Source organism: Lactuca saligna, chromosome 8 (assembly GCF_052625555.1).
Source record: "Lactuca saligna cultivar CGN05327 chromosome 8, ASM5262555v1, whole genome shotgun sequence".
Lineage (NCBI taxonomy): Eukaryota > Viridiplantae > Streptophyta > Magnoliopsida > Asterales > Asteraceae > Lactuca > Lactuca saligna.
The window spans coordinates 18,833,105-18,845,035 of record NC_136424.1 but is presented as its reverse complement, the minus strand read 5'-3'; the positions used below and the strand labels follow the sequence as shown (position 1 = coordinate 18,845,035).

Genomic DNA, 11,931 nt, shown 5'->3' with positions numbered 1-11,931 from the left:
TTGGTAATCAGCAAATTATCTATTTATGTTGTACTTGTATTGTTTATCATGCATGCAAGTATTCACTTAATCGTCCAATGATCAAATCATATACCATCAATTAATTCTGTTGTTAGCTATCAACTTAAATGTAATAGTGGCTGTAAAATCCAAAACAAATCTAACAACAAAACATACAAATTCAAAACGTGAATTGTCTAAGAGCATTAACAAACAAAAACATAAAAGCCAAAACAAATTTTAACAAAACTTTAAAAATCGCCACCAATTACGAACTCTTTGCAACACCCGCATTTTAGGGTAAAGCCTACATATCTGGGGATTGAAAAGATAGGTTGTGTTATAGGTAGTCGAGAGAATATCCCACCAAATAGGAAACTGGAAAACGCCGAATATCATCACAGGTGAGCAGGCACCAAGACCAAGACTGATAGGAACCCACGTCAAACCTTCGCGATAAAGAACTATGCAACAGGCAGCATAGGCAGCCATCAGACACAGGAATGAAAAGAAAAGTGATATGAGACCACCGATAATTTTTGTAGGGAGCAGATGCACGTAGTCTTTCAGACGAGAGCGGGATGTGATTATTGAAAGAAAGACCAGAAAAGAGCATGATGAACTTAGTAAAGAAAAGCCATTCGTTATAAGGAATACTAAAAAGAAAGGCTCCGCCATAAAGATCGGGAAGCCATTATCCTGCCGATAACCACCCGGGGGGGTTAATACTGCTGCAAATGAGATCGTGACAATAAGGGCGGTTGCAACCATTCCATGTTTTACCCAACCAAGAGCTCCTGATGCTAAATCTTTGGTGTTTTCCTGGAACAACTCCTGAGCTGTTTTACCATGAGTGTTCCTAACACCCCTTAGACTGGGTGACAACATCCTCTCTACTTCCTGCATGCGTTATATATAACAAAACTCATATATCACTTATATATTTATATTATGCACGGATATAATCGTATAAAAAGTCTTATTACAAAATCAAACATACCTGGAACCAAAGATATTCTTTTTGGAGCAACAAAAATGATCGGGTGGTGCTTTCCAGTTCGACCCTTTTTGATGTCATTCCGACCAGGTGGAGTAGAGTATTACCATTCTTGTCAACCTCAAATAGTCCAAACCTTTTGGACCCGACTTCATAAAACAAAGCATTGTACAGGTCCAGTTGTCGATGCATTACTACCACGTGGAAGATGGTGTGTCCATCTTCATTTCTCTTTGTCAGTACCTCTGGGTAGATCTGGATAATCTGCAATAAAAACTCAGTGTTCCCATTCCTAGCCGCTTCAAAAATGCAATTGTATGCGGGTAGATTATTAGGTCCCCGAAGTAATGAATCAACCTCCGTCCTATAAAATGAATTAGTAGCCCCTAGAGCGCTTGTCAGTATGCTAGAGGCATTTTTAGCCTCTTCTTCAGATTCATTTGACCCCATGATATTTGTTTTTTGTAAAACTGTAATAATAAAAAATAAAAAAAAATGGATTTAGAAACCAACACCAATACATCCAATTTAATTGTTCGTGTTAATCTCATACCTTATATTTTGTATTATTTTCAAGATTAAAACTCATCTTTAATTTATTTTATGAAAAATACCTTATATTTTTTCATTTTTTTCTTTTAAAAACCTTCAATTTTTTTTTCTGAAAAAAAAACCCTCAACCTTCTAATATTTGCAAATAAATCCTCAACTTTTTTTGAGTTTTTCCTTAATTAAAAAATTAAAAAAAAATCTCACATTTTACAACTTCTTTTTGGAGAAAAATAACTAAAATGGCCATATAATAAAAAATGAAAAAATGCAAGGATTTTTCCATGAAAATAAATAAATTGAGGTTTAATCTGGAAAAAAAAGATCTTTTATGAGATTAACCCTAGAGTTATTAGAAGTATTAGATAATTTTTATAATAAACGAAAATCTACTATAAAGTCCCTACATTTTGATCTTATTTTTGACCTCATATTCAATTAAATCCTTATATTTTTTTTTTTCCCATTAAGTATCGAATACCGATAATTGTATTCACTTTAACCATTTTTCCCGGTTTAAAGGTCATCCCATTTTGAAAATTTATACTTTTGGCCGAAATCTTAAACTTTATTACAAATTTGATCTAAAATTTACATTTTTGGCCTGAATTTCAAAATTTTGTTACAAATTCATCCTAAATTTAGTGTTTTTTACATATATTTTTTTCAGAATTTTGTTTCATATATGTTATTTTTGCTTTATAAATCAAATTTATACAAAAAAAAAAACATATTTTCACATAAAAACCTTTATTTTTAAAAAAACATTTTTTCAAATAAAAAAAACATATGTTCACATAAAGAACCGAGATATTTACAAAAATAACTTTTGACTTGTTGTTCGTTTTCGAATTATATAGATTTTTTATTTAGTTATTAATTTACAAATATTAATTAGTAAAATACATACCATACGACCATCCATTTGTTAATAATAAATATGTTTTATATTTTTTAGTTTTTAAGCAAAATCTAGTAAACATAATCAACTTCAAAGTTTTCTCTTGTTATTCAACCAAAGTTTTCTATTTTGTTTTTTAATATTGTAATATAAACCAGCAAACAAAAGTAAAAAATTATAAAACAAAAACTAATAATATTAATGACAATAAATATAATGATGGTAATAAAATAGTATGCGATCATTGTTTCTTGCTTATGTTTTTTGTAATATTTTAACATTTTTCAAATATAAAAACCTTTTTTTAGCAAAAATGTTTTAAAAAAAGGTTTTATATAGAAAAAAAAGGTTTTTTTATGTGAAAATATGTTTTTTTGTATAAATATGATTTTATAAAGCAAAAATAACAAGATCAAAACAAAATTTTGAATAAAATAAATTTAGGATGAATATATATATATATATATATATATATATATATATATATATATATATATATATATATATATATATATATATATATATATAAAATAAATTTAGGATGAATTTATAACAAAATTTTGAAATTTGAGTTAAAAGTGTAAATTTTAGACCAAATTTTTAATAAAGTTTAAAATCTAGGCCAAAATATAAATTTTGAAAGTGAATGATAACAAGAAAAAAATGATTAAAATGAATACAATTACCAGTATTAATGACTTAATCAGAAAAAAATACATACTTAATTGAATATGATGTCAAAATATAATGACTTTATAGGAGATTTTCTTATAAAAAATAAATAGTTATGTAAATCAAATGAGGGAAAATTTGGTCATTGTGAACTCTTCAATGTCCTTATAAACTTTTTTAATATTACGTGTATATCGTAAAAGTATGAGTAAATTACACGAATGGTCCCTATGGTTTAGGGTAATTTGCGTGTTTGGTCCCTAACTTATTTTTTTAACTCGGAAGGTCCCTACTGTTTGTTTTTGTTACGCGGTTGGTCCCTATCTTACCTAAAAAGACTATTATACCCTTGATTTTTTTAATTTATCTAAATAAACACACCCCTAATCCTACCCCCTCACCTTACCTCACCTACCCCATCATTTTTTTCTCTTTAAATAATAGTCTTTTTAGATAAGACAGGGACCAAACGTGTAACAAAAATAAACATTAGGGACCAAACGTGTAACAAAAACAAACCATAGGGACCTTCCGAGTTAAAAAAATAAGTTAGGGACCAAGCATGCAAATTACCTCAAACCATAGGGACCATTCGTGTAATTTACTCTAAAAGTATATAATTTTGAATATTAGATAAAAAAAAAATTAATATAATTCTAATTAAAATATGATTTTGGATATAATTGTAATTTTTAAAGTTTTAGATGGACATACATGCAATATTAAAGTTTATAAGGATATTGAAGTTTAGTATTTACAACGACATAAATGAAGTTTTCCCTAAATTAAATGACAGTTATTATATCTATTAAAAGAGAAATTAAATATTCTCCTATTTATTCTTTCTATCCATCTTGCTATCACTTTTAGATCATTACAATTGTAATAAAAAAATTTAATTTGATAAGTGCCACAATCTTAAATGTATAAGAAGATGGTAGGTCTACAAAATAAAAAAATGAATAGGAATATACTTACTCCATCTTAAGCGACTCAAAATCATATTCTTTTCCTTCCGGTTGAGGGCGTCCGTCTTTCCAGCCAAAGCACGGAAGATATCTCCACAAACAACAGGATGTAACCAATCATGGTTTGCATCCATAATGGTTCTAGCCATGCCTACAAATAGAGTTTAATAATCAAAATCAACAAAAATTACATTACAAAGCAAAATGATATCCAAATTAAATTTAATGTAAGACTTACCAAACATTTCATTTTCTACGCAGCCTATGAGAATGTTATTTCGAATGTTTGGTGTCCACACTGCACCGCTCATACCGAGAGATGTTAGATAGAGAAATCGCGTCATTTCCCGATTTCCACACTCAACACTTCGTGTTATTGGATAAATGCCAGGAACTTTAGGAATAGTCAGCAATGCTTGGCATCTTTCTAACATTGATCTTGCGATTTCTTTGCTTCCATGTGACGCAGCTATGTACAAAGCTGTCTCTCCTTCTGTGTTTACTAATTTGAAGTCTTCGTATGTCATCCGGCGTACTAAGCGGCTCACAAACTCTTCAATATCTTTGTTAACAACTGACGAAGCCGAAACCATTAAAGGAGTCTCAAGACTAGCTGTAATAGCTAGTCCCACTGCTTCTGGGTTTTGTGCCAAGATGGGCTCAGCAATGCTCCAGTCACCGAGGACACACGCCTTGTATAAGGGAACCGCGATTGCATAATAGTTGGCTCTGTTAACTTCGAGTAGAGTAGGTGCGGGATGATTCATTGTTTATGAGATGCCTGTATACAAAATCAAATGTTATAAAAACAACACAGAAACGATAATTTAAAAACAAGTTTCTAGTTTCCTTTAGTTCAATGTCAACTAGTTTGCAGGTTAATGAGGTTTGATACATTTGACCCACAAACAGAAATCTAATCAAATTGTAAACCACATGCATAACATAGGAGATCATACCACATTTGACGCAGTCTCCCCTTGAACAAACACACTAAAATTAAACCTACCTATAAAAGAGTCCAGATCATATAGAGTACCTAGCCATCCCTCGTTGGCAGTATTATTGTAAAGTGCTATAAGAAACAATAAACAAAATAAAGTTGAAAAAAAGATAAAAGGCGATGTATATTGCATAATTTAACTAATAACTGTCTACATACACAAACAAGCCCTTTCAAGACATATGTACATATTTGTTATTCTTATTACTTAGGACAATGATAGGAGTGAAAATTGTTTTATATTTAAATGGCATTGCTATAACCACATATTTTTAATATACAATTTTGTAAAAAGAAGAAATGAAAGTATGTGCTATAATAAAAAAAAAATGGAAGTGGATGTTTCTTTATATAACCCTTTTTTTTTTTTAGGGAGAATTGATATTTCCACTTATCTATTAGATGTTCACTTAAAATAAAATTGTTTTTACGTTTTTGCCCTTATTTTGAAATTTACAAAATATGATGAGATATAATTAATCCGCCTCTTATCCTTAGCAAATTTAAGCGTTTCCACTTATCAATTATATATCCTTATTAAACATCAAAATACGTATTTACCCAACTTAAAATTTAAATATCATATTTATCCTTATTAATTTCTAAAATATCATATTTATCCAAATTCTTTTTTTAAATATTGTTTAAAAACTTTTAATTAGTTTTCACATTTTATAATCATTTTAATTTATAAAAATAACTCAATGGACCAACTTGCCCTTCAATATTAAAGTCCCTTTGCAATGACTTGGATTGACAAAATTACTCCCTAATCGCTTTACTCTTCTTGAATCGTGGATATGACATGTTGCTAAAACAACCAATTGTATAAATAAAATGTGTGATGATGTCATTCACACCCTCAAAGATTCACTTGTGTTCTTGATTTTTTAATGGAATACAACCACTATAATTTTGAAGAAAATATCAAATGACACAAAAATGAGTTATGTAGTCAATTTTATTGATTTTTAGCAATTTACATCTATGTGATTAAAGAAGGTTAAGAGCAACGTGGTCAATCCAATTTAGTCAAAAAGGGTTTTCGATATTTAAGTGTAATTTCGTAAACTTGATTTTCTTTTATTAATTAAAGTGATTATATAATATGAAATATGATTATAAGATTTAAAAAGAAGTTTAAAAAAAGAAATTGGGTAAATACAATGTTTTTAAAATTAAGAAGTGTAAATATGATGTATAGATTATATACTAAGTAAATAAAATATGATATTTCAACACTTAAAAGTCTCAAAACTTCAATTAAATTTTTTGTTAATTTCCAAAACAGCTAAATATATTTATGCATTATAATTCTATTTTAAACATATAAAGTAGTCAAAATCCGTTGGTCAAAAACTCGAAATTGTATACCTAGACCTAGCCACTGAAACCAACGGGTTGATGCATGATCAAGACTTCACAGATTTTAACCAAATTTGATAAAAATATCCCCTAAATTTGATAAATGATCAACGAAATCTGAATTGAATCAACACAGATATCCCCTGTAACAGTGGATACATAATGACTTCAATACCAATAGAACTAAAAACGAAATATAATACCTCAAGGGTAATAGCAAATGTCAGATGAGCAAGAGGACTAATGAGAGGAGCAAGCAGCAAAACAATTCAACTATCTCGATTTCACTGCAAATCAACATTAATGGAAATGGATCAACTCACTGATCCCTCTGTTACACTTAAACATGAAAGCTAACACCAATAAATAAATAAATAAAACCGGAAATGGAATGAGTACCTAAAGGCTGAGAGGATTGAAGATGAATAAGAACACGATGCAGCAGGGAGAAGAAGATGAAACACAGAAACAATTCAGGTGTGAAGACAAACTCTCGATTTCACTGCAAATCAACATTAATTGAAATAGATCAACTCACATATCCCTCTATTACACTTAAACATGAAAGCTGACATCCATAAATGAATAAAAAACCAGAAATGGAGTGAGTACCTGAAGGCTGAGTGGATTGAAGATGAAGAAGAACGTGATGAACCAGGGAGAAGACGATGAAACGCTTGGACAATTCAGGTGTGAAGATATCTCTCGATCTCACTGCAAATCAACATTGATTGAAATGGATCAATTCACAGATCCCTATATTACACTCAAACACCAAGCTGACACCGATAAATAAACCGGAAATGGAGTGAATACCTGAAGGCTGATAGAGTGAAGAACAACATGATCCAGGGAGAAAGAAGATGAAATGCAGAGACAATTCAGGTGTGAAGATAAACTCTCGATTCTGCATATCAACATATAAGATCCCCTCTATTACACTCGAAACATGATAGAAGCAAACATCGATAAAAAAAAACGGAGATGGAGTGAATAATTCACCTGAAGGATGAGTAGATGAGTGAGACGAACAAAGAGATGATGAAGCAGGGAGAAGATCAGAAGAAGACGACGAAATGGAGACACGATTTTTGGGTGTGGGAGTGTGCTCTACTGGAATAACTGACATAGGCGGGAGAAAGGAGGTATGTTACCCAAATAAAAAAAATTAAAAAAAAATAAAAAATAAAAAACGATATTATATTTGTTAAAGGTCAAAATAATATAAAAAATCATATTGAATGGAATAGTGCTCGTAATTCACTTTATAATTGCAAATTGTTTACCAACAAACTTTATCTCTTATGGTCGTGAACTTGTTTTGTGGCTTTGAACAATTTGGTTCGTTCTTGTTTTTCTTATTTTATTTTTAAACATATAAATGCTAAAGTCCCACTTTATGGTTATCACAACATATCATTTAAAGGATATACATTGAGTTTTTATTCGTTGTGATAGTAGTTAATTATGGTGATGGATTGTGATTTTATGTTCCACATCAACCGCAAAGTATCTCAAAAACTTTAAGTAGCACTGCTCCTGATTCCTTAAAAACATGTATGTATTAGATCTTTTGTATTCGGATGCACATTTATGCCATACTTAATGCCGAAGATGATTGTGTTTATCTACTTTTGTTTCCATGAAAAAGAATAAACAGCAAATGATGAGTACATGCAATGCACATAATCAAATTTTCAAGTTTATTCAATCCCAAAACGGAGAGAAATATCTTCTTTACATCTCCTTTTATATTAATACTTAGTTTTGTTCCATTATATGCTCTTAAAGGTTTGTCAAATTCTATATGTAATCGTCTTGATGCAAATTAGATATGAGATGATTGTTTTGAACCCTTTTTATCGATAGAAGATGATTAGTTGCTTACTAATAGTTCTTGCAATACAAATTAATCAATTCCCGTTAAAACAATTAAAATAATTCAAAATTCATTTCAACAAATAAATCTGAAGTGTAAACGAAATTTAAAAAATTCAATTCATTTTACAAATCACTCTCCACAAACACAACGAAAAAAGAACTTCTACTGGTAATTGAAACTCACAAAAAACCACTTAAATACGTCTATAACTTTTATAACTGATCTGCAGAGGTGTACACTGATCATTAGAGATGTACACTGATCCATAGAGGTGTACTGTGTACACTGATCCACAAAGGTATACACTGATCCTTAGAGGTGTATACCGATCTGTAGAGGTGTACACCGATCCGTAGAGGTGTACACCGATCCGTAGAGGTGTACAATGATCTGCAGAAAACAGTTCTTACGTGGCTAAGCGATGTGTCAAAAACCCTTTACCTGGACTTCCAACGTGGCACCTGACGTGTTATATTCCCAATTATGCTATTAATTAAAACCCCGATTTGGACCTCATTCATTTCTTTCTTACCCCTTCGTGAAAAGTCGAATCAAGCACCCTCCTTTATATAATCAGCTTGTTCGATTCTTCAACACAATGTCTGCGACCTCGTCCAATGCAAGAAATCGCCTTCAAGTTGCTCGTCTGTTAATTTGTTAAAGATGATGTTAACAACTGTGACTGCGATGTTCCAGCTAAGGAACGGACATGTTGGAAGCTCACTAACCCCGACAGATGTTTTTGGAACTGTAACAACTGCTTGGTAAGCTTCGATCTAGTTTGATTTGTTAATGAAAGATTTTTTAGGGCTTTACTATCAAAAACCCATTATATTACAAAAAAAACCCTAAAAGTAATTTTGATTATCTTAGGTTGTTGTCATGATTTCGTTTCTAAAAATACATGTACGATCGCGGTTGTTTAAAATACATCTTGGGTGATTAGTGATTGTGTTTTGATGTTTTATTCATGTGGGTTTGATACAGACAAGATTGAGGAAATGTGATTACTTTGAATGGAAAGATGTTGCACTGGAAGATGGTTACTACAAAAACCTCATCTATTCCATGAAGCAACAGTTGGATTCCAAAGAGGATCTTGGTGTCATAAAAAACTTGAGGACTAAGAATGGTGAGTTGGAGTTTCTCCTGAGTAAGGAGAAGAGTCTAGTGGCAAGCATGGAGAAGGGGATGTGTGATTCCAAGAAGAGCATACGTATGTACAAGCTGTTGGTAGTTGTTCTAGTTGTTAGGTATCTCATGTTTGTTTTGTTTTAATTGGTGTAGCTGAATGTATTGGATGTAAAGGTTTTTTTGTATCTTTTGTAAAGTCAGCCTAAAGTGGTAATATGTTGCATTTTGTATTTTTTGTAAAATCCCAATGACAATTGGTAATTAGGGACGACTAGTTTACTATTCCAAATAATATAATCAAAACATAAAAAAAAAATATTCTTAAAACAATAATCATAATACAATCCAAGTCTACTATTCCAAATAACACAATCAACGTCTACTATTCAAAATAATTATGCCATCCTATTACGGTAACTAAATCTCGTATCTCTAGGTGACTGACTTGTCTCCACTGGTACATCCAATGCAAGCATTTCCATGAACATGCACACAAGAACTCCACAATCTCCTCTTTCTCATTCTTCTACTTTTTCCTGCTGCGGCACATGCTTAGCTTTAACGAATTCCACCTTAGTAGGTTTCTGTCTATTTGGAAAATGGGCCCAATATGATATGTGGTCTAGTTCACTTAATATACTATCTCCCAACGATTTGAAACTACCGTCACCCGCATATTTTTTAAAGAAACCACACCATTGAGCTGAATCATATATGCTCACTTCCATGTAAGGAGATCCAAATCAATCAAATACCAATACAGGTGTGGTATGTTGACGGGAATTTGTTAAAATTAATAATATTTATATTGTGTCAAACTAACATTTTGAAGTTAAGGGTGTATATTGTTTAGTTGTTTGTTTTGAAGGGTGCATGTTGTAAATTGTTGTTTCTCGGGTGGGTTTGTATGCGGATCTCTTCATGTATTCTTGACCCGACTATATATTGAGTTATCTCCTGTTGCAGCTTCATTATCGGGTAGATATTTCACAGAGCTTATTTTCTCTCTTGTACACACAGTTCTTAATAGTTAGGGTTTTCTGTATTGGTCATTCTTGTTGATGTTCTTTCAGAAATATTTGTAGATTAGGATGTGTGATTCGTTGTGAGAGTAGTGTAGGCTTACAGTAGAATGCGAATTGGGGAAGAAAGCTAAGAATTTCGCATTTTTATTATACAAATTGATTGATTGATTGATTTGTCTTAATTGTTAATTGCGATATATGAAATACTTATCAAGTTAGGGGCAATATGGTCATTTTGAAGTAAAAGAAGCCTTGGTTATTAGATGAATCATACGAAGGATCTGTTATTTGATTTTGGAATTGGGGCGAATAATCGAACGATTTGGAGTTGCGAATTTGATTTTGAAAAGCCAATCAGTTGGGTTCGCATATGAAAACAGATAAGTTTTGATTTTGGATTCGCAATTGGGTTAATTGGGTTATTGATTGAGGGACGATTCGTGAGGAAAAATGCGAAGTCAAGAAGGACTGTGAAATGTGATTTGTTCAATATTGGAGTCAAATGCAGTTCACGTGTAAAAGCAAAAATGTTCGCATTTGGTAATACAAATCAAAATTGGGTTTCGCATATGAGGTTGTATGGATTGGGGTTAAAGATGCGAAGGTGATTATGGTTAATATTAATTTCGCATTTGGTGAGACAAACAACTCAAATGCGAATGAACTAAAAAAAATGACTGGAACATGCGAAGAAAGAGGGTGAATGAAGAATGTGAATTTTACAGTAGAATGCGAATTGGGGAAGAAAGCTAAGAATTTCGCATTTTTATTATACAAATTGATTGATTGATTGATTTGTCTTAATTGTTAATTGCGATATATGAAATACTTATCAAGTTAGGGGCAATATGGTCATTTTGAAGTAAAAGAAGCCTTGGTTATTAAATGAATCATACGAAGGATCTGTTATTTGATTTTGGAATTGGGGCGAATAATCGAACGATTTGGAGTTGCGAATTTGATTTTGAAAAGCCAATCAGTTGGGTTCGCATATGAAAACAGATAAGTTTTGATTTTGGATTCGCAATTGGGTTAATTGGGTTATTGATTGAGGGACGATTCGTGAGGAAAAATGCGAAGTCAAGAAGGACTGTGAAATGTGATTTGTTCAATATTGGAGTCAAATGCAGTTCACGTGTAAAAGCAAAAATGTTCGCATTTGGTAATACAAATCAAAATTGGGTTTCGCATATGAGGTTGTATGGATTGGGGTTAAAGATGCGAAGGTGATTATGGTTAATATTCATTTCGTATTTGGTGAGACAAACAACTCAAATGCGAATGAACTAAAAAAAAATGACTGGAACATGCGAAGAAAAAGGGTGAATGAAGAATGTGAATTTTACAGTAGAATGCGAATTGGGGAAGAAAATTTTCATTTTTAAAATCCACCGACAACTTGTAACGACGTAAATTTTCAAACAAAATTTTCATT

The 11,931-nt window shown here is 31.5% G+C and overlaps 1 protein-coding gene across 1 annotated transcript; it reads right to left on the bottom strand.

Moving 5' to 3' along the window:
• Nucleotides 1-240: 240 nt before the first annotated feature.
• Nucleotides 241-4,854, bottom strand: LOC145009451 (uncharacterized). Its single transcript, XM_078968143.1, has 4 exons — nucleotides 4,326-4,854; nucleotides 4,098-4,238; nucleotides 1,001-1,467; nucleotides 241-900 (listed from the first exon to the last, which is right to left on the bottom strand). The coding sequence occupies exons 1-4, from the start codon at nucleotides 4,852-4,854 to the stop codon at nucleotides 241-243; spliced, it is 1,797 nt and encodes a 598-aa protein (XP_078824269.1).
• Between the last annotated feature and the right edge of the window lie 7,077 nt (nucleotides 4,855-11,931).

Bases quoted from the DNA above. Each gene is read 5' to 3' on its own strand.
- LOC145009451 (XM_078968143.1), bottom strand. From the start codon at position 4,854: ATGAATCATCCCGCACCTACTCTACTCGAAGTTAACAGAGCCAACTAT. The intron at 1,468-4,097 runs GTAAGTATATTC...TTATTATTACAG, and splicing joins TTTGAGTCGCTTAAGATGGA to TTTTACAAAAAACAAATATC. The intron at 901-1,000 runs GTATGTTTGATT...TAACGCATGCAG, and splicing joins AAGAATATCTTTGGTTCCAG to GAAGTAGAGAGGATGTTGTC.